We start from the raw sequence: 17,341 nt of genomic DNA on the forward strand, positions 1-17,341 counted from the left end.
GGGGTGCACCACAGCAGCATGCTGGGACTGCTGAGGGTGGAGGAGGGAGTGATGATGACATCAGAGCTGCAGCACAGAGACCAGTAAACACACAGTCTGTTCATCTTTGCATAGATACAATATACAGCACAATATTGAATGACAGACACGCTGTGGGAGCTTCCACAGATACACTGACGTCAGCATCCAGAGTCCTCCTGCTGCTCCCCCCTCAGAGCCCCGTGATCAGCACCAACACATTCAGTTAGATGACAGAGTCCAGCTGCAGCTAGAATCAGCTCCCCTCTGTGAACAACAGCACAGCGTCAGTGTTTCACACTCAGTGAAAGGAGGAAACAGCAGAAGAACACCATGTGTGCTACGTTTCCCAGGACACACTACAAACTGCACAAATACAGAGCAGCACGTGGAAGGACCTGGAGCTGCATTTACAGAGCTGCAGACAGCGTGATGTCCTGTATGGACAGGTGGAAGGAACCAAGTCCTCAGCTGGAACACTCGTGTTTGTCCACAGACAGGAAACACAGCAGGAAACTTCCTCACAGAAGTGCAGCTCATGGATAACACACTTCCTGTCAGTCAGAATGAGGCTGCAGCCAAACACAGAAAGGTGTTTTTGTCCAGATGAGCCCAGAGAAGAAACACGAGTGTTCACAGACATCAGAAGCTCAGAGAGGTGAAACATGAGGTTGGAGTCCTCGTCAGCATCCAGAAGAGCTGCTGTGAAACCCTGAGTACTCATGACAGACTCTGATGGCACAAACACATCATGATTCAAACAGAAAGACAAACATGGAGCTCCTGATCCTCCTGCATGAGAACAAGCTGACATGAGCGCTGTGTCTGAGAGTGTCTCCCTGTCACAGTGACAATAACACAGCTGCTGCTCACAGTCATTAAACTGACCTGAGGTCAGCTGTGCTCCTTACATATGAACCATGTGACCTCACATCAGTGCTGTGGATGACTGTAGTCATAGAAGAGTAGAGCTGTAGCAGGTGGTGTGAGGAGGAGGTGGTGTATTGTAGTTAACGCAGTACTGAAACACTCCAGCAGAGGGCGCTGTTAAGTCCTTATTGTAACACAGTTACTGTGTGCAGTTAGACTTCATACATAATCTGCACTTATTTCCATCAGACATGCTGTCAGTAAATCATTGGTTTCTATTGATTCTACTTCCTGTTGACTCGTTTGATGACAGTGAAACAATCACAGCTGATTGTGTGATGATGTAAACTGTCACTGTTACATTCAGTGTGTGTGACATCATGTTAGTGCAGGCTGATAACAGCCTGGTTCTGTTAGAAACACATGAACGTGTCCATAGATCAGTGTGTGTTTAACATGAGAGCTTCAGCCCTGCTGATGTGTTAAATAAAGACATGCAGGAAAACTGATGAGACTCTGAAATAACTCTTTATATTTATAATGTAACTCTGCATCAAAAGAACAACAAAGGATCCCAGACAGGTTTCTGTGAACAAAGACCATTCTGATGTTTCTGTGTTTCTAACACTTTGACATTATTAGTAAACAGACTGCAGTGAGCAGCATTTATAAAGAGCTTCTATATAAAGATATGACAGCTGTTTGACAAGTTTATCACTCTGTGTTTGGACCTGATCAGTCCAGCTGTTTACTTGAAACATGTTCATTTACCTGTTCTGTTATATTCATGTTCTTGTCTCTGTTGAAAACACATTTTAATGTCCCTCAGATTTTTCTCCCAGATGAATAAATATAAAAATGACACAAACTGACTGCAGCTACTTTTTGTCCTTTCTGTCAAAAACCTTCATGTGACTCATGAGAGACACGTTTCAGCTGTTTGTGACAGATCAGAGGCCAACAAGTCATTTATAACACTTTCCATCATTGTTTAAAGTTCTCAGTGTTTCTGTGTTGCTGCGTATAGGATCTCCCAGCATCATCACTGTGCTGTCCAATCATTGTGTGCGAGGTTACCCTTATAGTGCGATGTGTGTTTGCACAAAGAGAAGCATGTGTGTCAAATATAAATAAGCACAGAACAGAAACAGCTGCTCGTTTCTTCTGTTTAGAGTCAAGTTAGTGTTTTGTGTCTTTGTTTGAGGCCTGATGTCGAGCAGAGGTGTGTGTAACTGCACTGGTCTGTTATATGTGTGAAGTGTGTGCTTCTCTTCAGCATCATCTTTGTCACTGCTGATTCCTTTGTGTCATCATGTGTTGAGAAGAGAGAACAGTTATAACGGAGGAGCAAAAGGAAGCCCTGAAATCTGCATCAACAAGGAAGTGTTGGCTCACCAGTGATCCCAGCAGAGCCACTGGTTTGGCTCCAGTTGTTCTAGATTCAATGATGTTGTTGCTACAGATACATGTCAGCATCTTTATTGAATTTAATATGAAGCAGAAATGGTGTCATTAGGAGAAGAAGAGGAGAACAAGTCCGGCGAGGAGGCAGCAGCTCTTAAAGATGAAACAGCAGCTCAGCCCTGAGCTCAGAGAGCTGCACATGAAAAAGCTCCTCAAGCAGATCCTGTCAGAGGTTTGTCATCAACAGGAGGAACTGTTCACATCATAGGATGAAGATGCTGTCAGCTGGATGAAGAAGGTTATTTAATGCAAACGTTCACACTGAAGTCAAATTGTTGTCGTGTTGAACAGATTCATGTACTGATCGTCTCCAGAATGTTAGAAGAGCTTCAATGAATCATTAGAAACAACTTACAGCTGCACAGCTGTGTCAAACACATCTGTGTGTCATTGTGAGATTGTTGTGTTTCTACATGTGACACACGTCTAAAACATGCACACAATCTGAACACAAACAGGGACTCATGTGTTCCCACAGCCAGATGCTGAGAGCCATTTCCTTGTAGTCCTGTGTCTACATACATGAACCATTAGATGTTATTGGAATGATTGTCAGCTCTGATAGTTTCATGTGTGTTTAGCTGGACGCTGTTTGATCCTCGACATGTTTAAAGGTGTCCAGTCCTGAGACACTGGGGCTGGAAACAGCTGTGATGTCATTGGACTGTCACACAGACAGAAGTGCATGAAGTGAGCAGCCGAGGAGCCGCTGATGTTTTGGATTCAACAGCATTTGAAAGGTCGACACAGACACATTTGCACACAGAAAGCTGAATCTGTCATATGCCACAGTGAACTCACTGTTCAGTGTTTTTCAGGAAGCTTCTTAACTGCCTCTGCTGCCAAACAAGCAGCTGATGTCCTTGAGAAGAAGCTGAAGAAGTCTTCAACAACAAATACAGGAAGTGGACTTTCAAATACTAGATTCACTTTAGACTCACAGAGAAATGACTCAACCAGCTGTGTTTGACTATATGAAAGGTCAGTGTGTGTCTGCACACAGACTGTTGTGTTGGACTGTTATTCAGTTGTCTGCTGAATGTTTTCAAATGTCTGCATCTCAGCTGTGATGAGGCTGGGGTCATGGGAGGCCACCGTAGCAGCCTCTTCAACATCATGACATCATCATAAATGCTGCTGGACTGTCTGATGGGCTGACGGTGAAAAAGCCGTCGGGAAGGAAACAGAAGACATTTCAGAGGCTGCAGCAGATTTCTTTGATTCGGGGCCTTTTTCAGCTTTATTGGACAGAGCAGTGAAGATAAGTGACAGCAAAGCAGAGAGAAAGGGGGCGTGGCCCGGGTCAAAGCCAGGCCAGCTGCTCTCCACCTCGTGGTCACCTGCTCATCCTAGTGAGCTCCACCAGCAGCCCTTTCACACACTTTACACTGTCAAACACTGTGTGTGGACCTCAGCTAACAACAGGCTACATTTAAGTCTGGACTACATGCTTTTATATTGTTTTTATTCCATCAGCAGCTCAACATCATGAGCAGCTTTGACATAAAGACATCAAACTCAAGCTGACTTTAAGCTACTTTTAATACAGGGGCTCAAAAACAACAACATCTTTATTATATATCAGGACACAAAGTCATTTCATCTCAAAGGGAAACAGCTTTATTTGGAATAACCAGCACTATCAACTGGTTTGGGATCTCCACCAGTTTCATGTCTTTGCAGCTTCTCCAACAAAGTTCCTGTAAAATCAGCATGTTTGTCTTTATTGGTTTGATAGTGATTGATTATTCAGTCCCAATCTGCTGTCATCTAAAGAACAAAATGATGTTTCTATGAGTCACAAAGCTCCAGATGTTGTCGGCTTCACAAAGAAAACAAAGAACTTAAACACAAAGTGTTTGGAGCCAAAATGTTCCCAAGCTGCTCTTTTTGAAATGGCAGAGGTACAGTGGTGTCTAACAGCACACTGTGGAAGGCAAACATGTTATTGTTGGATGAAACTTCATGAATCCTTTGTAGATTTGAGCTGTTGGAGTCTTTCTTTTCTCTTCAGGTGTACAGATGCTGAGGAGGCAGGTGAAGCAGGTGGAGCTGTTGTGATGCTGGCAGAGGGTGTGTCTTAGTAACTCTGTGAGGCAGAACTGGATCCAACATTGTGGATGTGTTGATGTTGGAGCCATTAAGAGTCTCTGGCCACACTGTAGGATTTCCCTTTGATCCACTGTGGGGGCATTTTGGAGTCTGTCAGTGAAACTCTTCATGTTTGTGTTTGACTCCAGTTTATAGAAACAGAGAAATGTGTCATGCTTTTGTTCGGCCTCCACAAATACACACATTTGTTCATTGGTTGGACTTTTTGGAAGGAGACACATTGAAAACCATGTTAATAAGATCTTGTTGTTTCCTGTGGATCCGACACAGAGAGTGGACTTCAGACAGAAAGCGTGGAAGAGATTTTAGAGGCCGTGTGTGGCAACAGGAAGTTTCTGTGTGTTTGCTGATCTTACATGTGGAAAACAACACGTGATGTTTGTGAAGTTCTACAATGATCATTGTTCTCACAGCATTTTGAGTGGGAACAGTTCAAACTGGGAGTAGTGGGAGTTATTTACTGATTGAAACAAGCTGAATGTTTCTGTGACGATGAAGATCAGCAGCTCAGCTGATCAATGAACTGACATCTATCAGTCGTTTCATGAGATGAAGTCATCAGCAGACATTTGTTCTGACTGTGTGATGAATGTCAGAACGTCAGGGCTCTGCTTTAGTCACTGCTTGATGATCATTGGCTCATTGTTGAATCCAGGGGCCCAGTCTGACCTCTGACCTTTGCTGCAGGTCTTCTGTGTTATCTCCACTTTCATGTCTGATCTTCTACTTGTAGTCCTGTGTCTACATATACAGTGGCTTTCAAAAGTATTCGGCCCCCTTGAACTTTCCCACATTTTGTCACATTACAGCCACAAACATGAATCAATGTTATTGGACTTCCAGGTGAAAGACCAACACAAAGTGGTGCACACGTGAGAAGTGGAACGAAAATCATACATGATTCCAAACATTTTTTACAAATAAATAACTGCAAAGTGGGGTGTGCGTAATTATTCAGCCCCCTGAGTCAACACTTTGTAGAACCACCTTTTGCTGCAGTTCCAGCTGCCAGTCTTTTAGGGTCTGTCTCTGCCAGCTTTGCACATCTACAGACTGAAATCTTTGCCCATTCTTCTTTGCAAAACAGCTCCAGCTCAGTCAGATTAGATGGACAGCGTTTGTGAACAGCAGAAATTGAAATTGAAATTGCAGTGAAGTCAGCTAGAAACTTACAGTGACGTGGACATCATGCAAAGACTGCCAGACTCTGTAATACTGCAAATGATCAGTGACTCAGGTTAACACTAAACTTTAAACGGCACCTCTGTGTCTCTGTGTGCTGAACATCTAGGATTGAGTCAGGCTGCATCAGCTGAAGCTGTTATTTGTATATATCAGTATTTTTTTATTCAGGTGTGGGGAAAATACGTAAGACTGCAGTGAAGCGATGCACCAGATGAATCCCTGGCCAAAGGTATCGTACTTAAATCAGACTACTGATCCAGCCACATCAGCCTTTTGTGAGGTCTGTTTAAAGTAGACTAAAAGTGAACTGCAGGTTCCTGAGAGGTGGACTGTGAGCACAGAAACACATGTTCATACATACAGCTGCAGCAAACTTACATTAATTTTAAATAGATTTGTTACTCTGATGTCTGTCTCTGTGTTAGTCCTCTGACGGACTGGTGACCTGTCCAGGTGTGCTCTACCTACTACTGGGACAGGTTCCAGCCTCTGTAATAGAAATGTTCTGTTATTCTCATTTAAAGTGTTTAAGTGCTTATGCATATGCTTAGTTGTGACACTGTTACTGTTCAGTGAAAGTTGCTAAAACTAGATGAACTTACTTCAGCAGTTTGAGAAAACAACTCCCTTTACAGGTGCTGATAAGGCCAAGGGCACAAAACAGCACAACCATTGATGCGTTAGGTTTCATAGCGAGACACGTGAAGTGTGGTAGGATCAGTTTGTAACTTCCTCCCTCTTCCTTGGAAGGCGTAAAGGAGGAGGAGCATGACTTCTGTGGCAGCGCTGACATGACTGAACCGTGATGTTTGATGTGTGTTGGCGCAGTAATAAATAGCTTGATCACAGCTCTTTCTGTGTTGCAGACTTTATTTAAAAAATTCCACGAAACCCCCCCCCCCCCCACTGTGAACCTGAATTGAATATTCAGAAGACATTTGTTTAAATAGTTCTACAAATCTGAGCTGTTGGTGTGTCCTTGGATTGTGTGGTAATAATATTAGAGCCTGCAATCTTTCTTACTGAATCTCTACTATGAGTCATGTTACCTGAGATTAGTTCTATGTTTACCTGTCAGCCTGGACGAATGTGCTGTGTGAAGAATGTAAATGACATCAGATCTGAACTGCTTACATCTAAGGAGCCTGTTCATATTTAATTGTAATATGAACCAATGATTTTCTGATTGATTGCTGATATATACAGTGGGGCAAAAAAGTATTTAGTCAGCCACCGATTGTCATCATTTTAGGTGGGGGAACTTGCACAGAGGTCAGTAATTTGCACCAGAGGTACACTTCAACTGTGAGAGACAGAATGTGAAAAAAATCCATGAATCCACATGGTAGGATTTGTAAAGAATTTATTCGTAAATCAGGGTGGAAAATAAGTATTTGGTCAATAACAAAAATACAACTCAATACTTTGTAACATAACCTTTGTTGGCAATAACAGAGGTCAAACGTTTACTATAGGTCTTTACCAGGTTTGCACACACAGTAGCTGGTATTTTGGCCCATTCCTCCATGCAGATCTTCTCGAGAGCAGTGATGTTTTGGGGCTGTCGCCGAGCAACACGGACTTTCAACTCCCGCCACAGATTTTCTATGGGGTTGAGGTCTGGAGACTGGCTAGGCCACTCCAGGACTTTCAAATGCTTCTTACGGAGCCACTCCTTTGTTGCCCGGGCGGTGTGTTTTGGATCATTGTCATGTTGGAAGACCCAGCCTCGTTTCATCTTCAAAGTTCTCACTGATAGAAGGAGGTTTTGGCTCAAAATCTCACGATACATGGCCCCATTCATTCTGTCCTTAACACGGATCAGTCGTCCTGTCCCCTTGGCAGAAAAACAGCCCCATAGCATGATGTTTCCACCCCCATGCTTCACAGTAGGTATGGTGTTCTTGGGATGCAACTCAGTATTCTTCGTCCTCCAAACACGACGAGTTGAGTTTATACCAAAAAGTTCTAATTTGGTTTCATCTGACCACATGACATTCTCCCAATCCTCTGCTGTATCATCCATGTGCTCTCTGGCAAACTTCAGACGGGCCTGGACATGCACTGGCTTCAGCAGCGGAACACGTCTGGCACTGCGGGATTTGATTCCCTGCCGTTGTAGTGTGTTACTGATGGTGACCTTTGTTACTTTGGTCCCAGCTCTCTGCAGGTCATTCACCAGGTCCCCCCGTGTGGTTCTGGGATCTTTGCTCACCGTTCTCATGATCATTTTGACCCCACGGGATGAGATCTTGCGTGGAGCCCCAGATCGAGGGAGATTATCAGTGGTCTTGTATGTCTTCCATTTTCTGATGATTGCTCCCACAGTTGATTTTTTCACACCAAGCTGCTTGCCTATTGTAGATTCACTCTTCCCAGTCTGGTGCAGGTCTACAATACTTTTCCTGGTGTCCTTCGAGAGCTCTTTGGTCTTGGCCATGGCGGAGTTTGGAGTCTGACTGTTTGAGGCTGTGGACAGGTGTCTTTTATACAGATGATGAGTTCAAACAGGTGCCATTCATACAGGTAACGAGTGGGGGACAGAAAAGCGTCTTACAGAAGACGTTACAGGTCTGTGAGAGCCAGAGATTTTCCTTGTTTGAGGTGACCAAATACTTATTTGCCACCCTGATTTACGGATAAATTCTTTACAAATCCTACCATGTGGATTCATGGATTTTTTTTTCACATTCTGTCTCTCACAGTTGAAGTGTACCTCTGGTGCAAATTACTGACCTCTGTCATCATTTTAAGTGGGGGAACTTGCACAATCGGTGGCTGACTAAATACTTTTTTGCCCCACTGTGTGTGTGTGTATATATATATATATATATATATATATATATATATATATATATTTTTTTTTTTTTACATACATAGTTTTTTGTTGCCTTATGGTTCCAAGCGCTGTCACCAATCTTTGCATTTTGTTATTATCTCATGACACTTGTTTAATCAGCTACCATCTCTCCTGTGGACTTTTTAATGTCTACAGTCTCAGACCAACACAGCCCTGCCCTTCCCATATTAGATTCTTGATGAATGTGTGTTGTTGTTATTCAGCCTGGTTCAATGTGCCCCTTTTTAACTTTGAGCACCCGCCCCTTTAAACCTCTCTGCACAGCCCTGCACTGAACTCACTATCTTCTCCCTCTAACAGCCTCCACATGTGCTCACTGTAATTTCCCCTCATGAATGAATTTATGCTGCACTAATGTGAATGTTTGCAGGGAAATCAAACGCATTTCACTCGCAGTACTCGAGCTGACTTACCTTTGTTTGAATGACGACTTGTACGCGCTGACTCCACAGATAAGGTACGAAAATATATCAGGCTACGTCTTCAGGGTTTCTACTCCACGGCCGTATTTCATACGGGTCCACATTTCCACTGCACGCTATTTTCTGCAAGTACCGCCGCTTCGCCTCTGGACGCAATCGGTCTCTATACAGTCCGTTCTCTTTTGAGCTGCTTTTAAGCATCTTGTAATCGTCGTTCCAACACAGTGTGTTTGTTTTGATTCGTAGACCTCGAAAATGGTGCCGCGCTCCCACAATGCATTGCGGCGTGACGTCAACTCCAAAGCCCTATAGAACATGTTCTTTTTCATTGTCAAAATTATCAGGAATAAAGAAGAAAACTGATTCAAAACCTGTGGAACCTGCCAAAAAACAAGTTTTACTGCAAAGGATTTCTAGATGTGAAGGTTTTGTGGCTTTTTTCAGTTTCTAAAACAAACTCATTTGTACAGAAGGATATGAGGATGTATATGTCCGGTGGTGGGTTTTTTTCTTCTTGATTTAATGTATTCATTTATCTCTTCACTTAATCTTTCTTTATGTTTTTTTTTTTTTTGATTTGGCATGAGCGATTTCCGGTCCTCACTCCAAGCCAGTTGGTGGCGGTAATGCACCACATGTTCTATCACAGCTGCGTCCGAGAGGACAGGAAACGTCTGTATGCGTCTGCAAACCAGGTAACTACACTCAGCTGAGCCTCTCTGCTAGTCGTTATTAGTTGGAGGGTTTTGCGTCACTTTCTCTCGGCTTGATAAAGGGCTGTATAGAAATCTCTGGTACGTAACACGTAACGTCATTTTTAGGGAGCGTCGCAGAGAAGTGAGGCTGTTTCTTTGTTTTTGTCGAGTTTTGATTGAAGACATGTTTCCAGTCCGTTTTTTACTCGTTTGTTTTTTCATTAATAACTTTACATTATCACAGAGAACAAGAAGGCGCTTTGTTTGTCACATTCACCTTATGTCTGTGAAGGTTCTCAGTCATCCAGGTCATCGTAGTCAAAGGAGCTTGCAAAGAAAAGCGTCTGGACTTCTTTAAGTTACTTGAAGACGTTTCACCTCTCATCCGAGAAGCTTCTTCAGTTCTAAGGTCAAATGGTGGAGAGTCCCAGATATAAGCCTAGTGGGAGTGACCCCCCACAGAGGGACAAAAGGACCCCCTGATGATCCTCTAATCACCTGAGCCAAGGTGTGAAACTGGGTGTGGGTCCCAATCAGCCAGTTTCGGGTGAGTTCATTGTGAAACCTGGCCCCACCTTATCATGTGAATTCCTGAGGTCAGATGGCCCAGGATGTGAGTGGGCGTTAAGGCGTCTGGGAAGGATCTCAAAACTGGATTATAGATGGCAGAGAGTTGGTGTCGTAAACCCCGCCTCTGTTCAAAGATGGTCGCTCACAGTGGACATAGATGGCTTCTTTCACTCCTCTTTCAAACCATCTGTCCTCTCTGCCCAAAATGTGAACATTAGCATCCTCAAAGAGTGTCCTTTATCCTTAAGATGCAGATGGATTGCTGAGTCTTGTCCTGTGGAGGTGGCTCTTCTATGTTGTGCCATGCGCTTGTGAAGTGGCAGCCACTTGGCAGCCACAGTGATAAATGGCTGAGATGGCTGCAGCTGTACGTGTGAGGTACCTACATGTTTCAAGATGAATTTGCAGAGATGTCATGTTTGGTGCTTACAGACATCACACTGCATTTTGTGATTTCGTAGCTATTGTTGTGATATTTTGGAGCTTCCCATGATCACCGTGACAGTCATTCATTTTAACATAACCTTTCTATTCCTTTCAGGGATCCTCATTTTTTTGGTACGGAAGATCAGCAGCTGTGTCGACAGGCAACAGGTAACGGCATGCTTTTCTGTTAGTACTGTAGACCTTGGTCTGGTGCTCTTTTTTAGTTTAACACAGTATTTTCATTTGCCGAAGTGTAAAAAGCTTGTTCCAGGAGAAACAAACTTTAGTGAGTTCTGCAAAATGATTCCCACCATTGCACACTCTGTCAGCCTCCAGTGTGCCCTTTTTTTGTCCTTTAACTGAAGAAAGTCGGTAGTCAGAACATATGAGATAAGTGAGATCCTCATTTTGCCTGCTTATTTCAAGATACAACATTTTCACAAACTGCTGTAGGATAACCTTGCTATTTGTCTTTTCCAACACTTCTACATTCATCCATATTTCCTTGTCTGCTTCTTTCCAGGTGAAAAGTACCTGAAATGGGTGAAAGATTTTGTTTCCAAAAACAAAAGCATGTGCGTTCACCTGAAGAAGCCAAGTGGTGCTGACCTGTGGATAGAAGAGCTTGAGAACACCAAATACAACGGGGATGATGATGAAGTTAACGCCTGGGGAAAATTCTACCTTCCCGAGATTGTAAAAATGCAGGTTATTGGTGTGGTAAAGGGCACCTCATGTCCATGTGACGAGCTTGTGCTGATGACGCGTGAGGACAAAAAGCTGTACGGCTATGACGGAGAGGAGCTGCATCTGGTGGCTTCCAGTTTCCTGGAACTATGTGACAAAACGATAGAGTATCCAGCATCCAAGCGCTACTACAATGGAGAGGCCTTCAAAGATATGGTGAGAAGTTAGACTGCTAAGAATAAGACTGGGGATGCCTAGTGTTAGAGATCAATCACCTGAGCTTTTCTTTGTATTGTTGTGTGTTCTGTTTAGACTGAGGAGGACTGGAAAAAAGTTAAGATGAGTGATGTGGGGAGGAAACTGCAGGAAGAACATAAAAAGCTGGTAAATGAAACCCAGTCAGCGTTCGTAAGCCTCATATCATAGGTGGGTATTGGAGCTGAGTATCATCACTGATTTCTAGAACCTGTTCAATTCCAATTCACAAGGTCCCAATTAGATTCCATTTAATTCTTACTCAGAGAGTCAGAAACATTATAATTCTGATCATTTATCAGTACTGACACTTGTGAAACTTCATCAGAGGTGTGAGCATCACAGCAGATGCTTTTGTGTCAAAGTAACTGAGGATAAAACACAAAACCATGAAGCAGATTTTCCTGGCCTAGCTTTTTACAGTAGATAACCTTAAAAATATTATTCTGCAGTAGAACAAAAGCAGACGAGAACCACGACTCAACAAATGTACATTGGCTGATGCTGCTGAAGTGATTCAGAGGTTTTAATAAGAGGTTTTAATAGAGACACAGCAGAGCATTTTGCAGTTTCACTTAATTTGAAAAAAATAAATAAAATTTGGTATTGAACAGCAGAAATGAGGCTGTCTTGTCGGAAGTCATTAAAAAAAATGGCTGTAAACAACGGTAGACTGCTTCATAACAAGCAAGCGAATAATGCCAAAAACAGAGATTTGAGATGGGAAACGGTGTTCTTAAAGTACACTGAGAGAGGCAGAGAGCTGTGCTGTGCTGTTTTTCTGTGTGTGTTTTAATGGTGGTGGAAGCAAACCAGCAAAAGTAAGAGGGAATTCATGACAATGTTTATGTCAAGCAAAATGTGTCTTCTTTTGCTGCTGGTTTGGTTAGAGAGAGACAAAACGTGCAGCTTCAGGATCTGAGCAGCTTTCAGCACCAACGGCATCACAGCTCAGACTTGGATTCAGGATTAAGCCCTTTATGTTTGACTGTAGTGATTGTAGCTCTGTCCTTGTTATTAAATTGCTCAGGCTCTCAGCTTCAGCACAGTTACCATATGGCCACTCTCTGAGGTCTTCTGTGTTCAAGCCAAACAAATTCTTACATGATCTGCAAGGCTTCATTCTGGCACCATCACGGAGACAAAAAGCCTCACACCTGATATTTCCAGGTACTTCAATTGTTCCATCAAAGTAATCTTTCTGGACTGTGTTTGGATAATAGGTCATCACCGCACCAGATACATATTTATGCCATTTGCTAAGACAGGAGGCAGCAATCATAATTTTCCCAGCGTTAGGACCTTTGGTGGACATGGAGACTCCGCAGTACCTTTCTGATTTGTTGGTTTGGGATTTTTGAGAAATGCAGATGGTGGACGAGACGAAAGCTGTTTTTTTATTATTCTCTTCTAAGTCCAAGTCTGTGAGGAGATCTTGCAGACTCTGCTTTATTTGCTCTTCATTCTCTGAGTTATTTTGCAGGACGATCTGAAAACAGTTACAGATCTGGTCAAAGTGTTGCACCTGATTATATAGTTGTTTTTCATAGAAAGTTGATCAACATGTTTGTTTCGCTGCTTGACTTATTTAACTATGCAGGACCATTGGATGCTTTTGATTTAGACATTTTAAGATAGGGGGTGAAACAAGTCACAAAAATCTATTTAATTTTAAATCAATAAGCAAAAATCCATCTTTGTTCTCACTAATTTATAATTAAATTTGCTAATTGACCTTTTTTTTTCTATTTTGCTATGCCGGGCTGTCAAAACACGCTGAATTTAGAGTCTTTGAGCTGACTTAACAGATCCAGCAGCTACACAGTGACAGCATCATATACGCCTTGAAGACTGTAAGCATCTCCAATAATGAGTCTGTTAGACATTATTTAGAACTAACAAATTCTGAAGCAAGTCTCCAGCTCTCCTGCAGTCTCTGTGTTTGGTGGAGAAGTATAGCTAGAAGCATATGTTGAAGTATAAGGTACAGTATGGATTTTCTTTGGATTTCTCAGTAAAAAAGCACTTTGCATTATACTTTCCTAAAAACTGGAAGTTTGTCAGATTGACTGAAAATGTGAGAAGAGTTATCTTACCATGTCGAGCACACAGGAGAAGGGACTTCGCCTGGGAAGCTGAGTCGAATACAACTTTAAAGGCCTGGGATATCTTCTCATTAACAAACCCAACACAAAAGGATTAGGGAAGATTTCTTCTGGAGAAAAGGGGATGTTGTTGATTTTGCCCAGAAACAACATGCTGTGAAGGATCTGTTGAGTGAAAACATATTTGCTTATTGTTAGTAGTGATAAACAGGACTGTCTTAAAAGTGTCAAAGGTAACACACCTCATCCACCAAGTGTTGACTTCCCGGAGTCATGTAAGAGCCCCGAACCATCCTCTTGGTAATCTTGTAGGCATTAGTTTTGAACCTCCTTTGAGAAATTGTTGTCTTCTAAAATGATAATGATCGAGCAGTTAGGGATTTAAAGACACAGGAGATCTGATAACTTTGGCTACAGCAGAGTCTGCAGACATACCTATTTTGCTCTTGGTCGGCCTATTTTAAACATGAGAGAAAACATAGTTAGTGAAATGTTGATAACATACAATGACTATCATTGGTGGCTGAAAAGATGCCAGGTAACAAGTGAAAAGCTGCTACTTACCATCGCCACAGTCTAAGAATGAAACAGGAAACACTGAGCGAGTTGCCTCCATCTTAAAGCTGTTGATCATGTGATTTAAAGGAAAGCCACACCCAGCTCTTTCCTGGAATTTTACTCGACTGTAGAAAACTGCTCCATTTGCCCCGCCCACCCATGATCTTTAATATCTACCAAAAACAACCTTTTGGTTGTCAGTAACCAGCCGATCATTTTCGCGATTAAAAAGTGGCTTTTTGCGGCGGCGTTCCCACCGCGAGCAGAACTCCGGCTCAAAAACCGCTGTTTTTGAACACTTTTATTTACTTAAGCACTTTAATGGGCTTACTTTGAAACAAAGTGCGATTGAATGATTATTGTTATGTGTTGCCTTGAATTCGGCTATGCTGTCTGTTAGACAGCTGTTTTCCTTTATTGTTGTTTTTGTATTGTTTGTAGCGAACGCTACTGGAATGTATAGATTAAGCTACGTAGCCAAGATAATTAATAATTTAACTGTTGTACATTGGTTGATGATGATTTGCATTGTTACATAGGCTTGCAGAAAAATATATTTGTTTACCGGTAAACTGAATCGAACTTGATGTGCTAATGGACGTTTTTCTGACCTACAGGTCAGGTTTTGTTCCCTCCCTTTGAATTAATCTTCTTCATATTGAAGTGGCGAGCCGGTAGGACCATTCTTTGTTTCCCCTCTTTCCCCCACTTAGCCGTCTTTGGATTACGGACATATTTCCCCATTTGTATGAAGCTGGACTCTAAGGAGGAATACCTCAAAAGTGAACTTTAAAAAGAAGAGGACCAAAAAGGACTTTTGCACAGAAAAATCACAGCACTGATTTATTATTTAATTGTGGGCATTTATGTTGTGTGTTGTGTTAATTATTTTGTTCCATTTCCCCTTTCCTCCATTTATTCAATATATTTTTGGTACAAGATATTGCAGTCTTTGGTCTCATCATTCACACCATCTCGGCTCCATAAAGAACTATTTCTTCTGCGCGTCAGTCAGTAAATTCATCCATTGAAATAAACTAGTCCTTAAATAACTTTGAGTTACACAGTGGCAAATGTAATAGAGAAAGACACAGGGCCACCTGAAATCTGTCGTCCTATCTGATTCAAAACCAACATGTAGGAGAATCTGGAATCTTTGATTTTGAGTTAAAAATAAAATATGGGTAAAATGCAGAAATGTTTTTACTAACATGTACTAACAGAGACTTGGAGGAGAGAGACCTAATGTTTAATAATCCACATTTCACTGTTTTACTCTTTGGTTCAGATGTGGATACTGTATTGTTCTTTCTTTGTGATTGTTTATATTTAAGTTGTTTGTTGCTGGTTTTTAGTTTGTTTTTTGTCTGTTTGGAAGCTGACACAGTCTCTATGGAGATGGGTTTTTGGGGGGTAGCAGGAGGAGAGAAGCTGCAGAGAGGCGTGTAAGACTGCAACTCTGCTTCCTGGTCCCAACTCTGGATAGTCATATTTTGGGGGGTTTAATAAACTACTACTGCATGATGTAAAGCTGAAGTATTACACAGCTTTATGAACCTCCTGTTATCCTGGTAGACGAGTACAGCAATAAATCTTTTACTTGAACATCTTCTGGCTCCAATAAGCTTTGAAATGTGACCATGAAGTTAGAGACACACTGACTGAAACCCACAGCTGTGACTGTGGATCACATCCACACACAGTGTAGCTGCTGTCTCTGTGTGAGGTCTGTGTATATATGTATATACACTGAACAAAAATATAAACGCAACACCTTTGTTACTGCTCCCATTCCCCATGGGATGGACGTAGAGACCTAAAATTCATTCCAGATACACAATATAACCATCCCTCCCAAACAGTGGTCACAAATCAGTCCAAATGTGTGGTAGTGGGCACATCTGCCATATTGAGATAATCCATCCCACCTCACAGGTGTGCCACATCAGGATGCTGGTCTGACATCATGAGTAGTGCACAGGTGTACCTCAGACTGCCCACAACAAAAGTCTCTACGTCCATCCCATGGGGAATGGGAGCAGTAACAAAGGTGTTGCGTTTATATTTTTGTTCAGTGTATTTATGCTTATATTCATGTTCTCTTATTCCCCTTTATTTGATATCCTAATTCTGTGCTGTGTAAAAATTTGTCGGTGTTCTGCTGCTACAAACTGGATTTCCTGGAGGATAAACATGAGGGATTCATAAAGTTCTATCTCTCTGTTAAAATCCCCCAAAATAAATGAAATGTGAATTTCAGGCAGACATGTTTTTAAAAGAGTCACTTTAGAATAGAATAGAATTCAACTTTATTGTCATTGCACATGCACAGGTACAGGGCAACGAAATGCAGTTTGCATCCATCCAGAAGTGCTTTAGTGATATAGATATATTATTATATTATTATATCTTCACTCTGCTGACCCATGACTGCACTCCATCACACAGCTCCAACCTCTTCATCAAGTTTGCGGACGACACAACGGTGGTGGGTCTCATTAGCAACAGGGATGAGACCGACTACAGAAGTGAGGTGAGACGCCTGGCCACGTGGTGTGCTGACAACAATCTCTCTCTGAATGTGGAGAAGACGAAGGAGATTGTTGTGGACTTCAGGAGAATGCACACCCAACATGCTCCTCTGACCATTGACGGAGCGTCTGTGGAGAGAGTGAGCAGCACCAAGTTCTTGGGTGTGCACATCACAGAGGATCTCTCCTGGACGTACAACACCACAGCACTGGCCAAGAAATCACAGCAGCGTCTCTTCTTTCTCCGCAAACTAAGAAGAGCAGGAGCTCCAGCCCCCATCATGTACACTTTCTACAGAGGCACCATCGAGAGCATCCTGTCGAGCTGCATCACTGTGTGGTTTGGAGCCTGCAATGCGTCCTGTCATAGAACCCTCCAACGCATAGTGAGAGCTGCAGAGAGGATCATTGGTGTCTCTCTCCCCTCCCTCCAGGACATTTACAGCACCCGTCTCACTAAAAAAGCCCTTTGCATAGCGGCTGATCCCACGCACCCAATGCAAAGCTTCTTCAAGCTGCTGCCGTCGGGGAGGAGACTGCGGAGTCTCCAGGCCAGGACCAGCAGACTGAAGGACAGCTTCAT

At 42.5% G+C, this 17,341-nt stretch overlaps 2 protein-coding genes across 2 annotated transcripts in view; both read right to left on the minus strand.

The window, feature by feature from the left end:
- Window positions 1–17,341, minus strand: part of LOC146634314 (NLR family CARD domain-containing protein 3-like) — a 494,998-nt gene that overhangs the window by 346,271 nt on the left and 131,386 nt on the right. The gene's annotated exons all lie outside the window — the stretch shown is intronic.
- LOC146634318 (uncharacterized) lies at window positions 11,759–14,443 on the minus strand. The gene is made up of 6 exons (XM_085345218.1): window positions 14,405–14,443; window positions 14,234–14,245; window positions 13,912–14,019; window positions 13,661–13,834; window positions 12,501–13,053; window positions 11,759–11,775 (listed from the first exon to the last, which is right to left on the minus strand). The coding sequence occupies exons 1-6, from the start codon at window positions 14,441–14,443 to the stop codon at window positions 11,759–11,761; spliced, it is 903 nt and encodes a 300-aa protein (XP_085201344.1).

Source organism: Diplotaxodon limnothrissa, linkage group LG3, assembly GCF_057381915.1.
Source record: "Diplotaxodon limnothrissa isolate DT_005_m linkage group LG3, D_limnothrissa_male_GT1.1, whole genome shotgun sequence".
Taxonomy (NCBI): Eukaryota; Metazoa; Chordata; class Actinopteri; order Cichliformes; family Cichlidae; genus Diplotaxodon; species Diplotaxodon limnothrissa.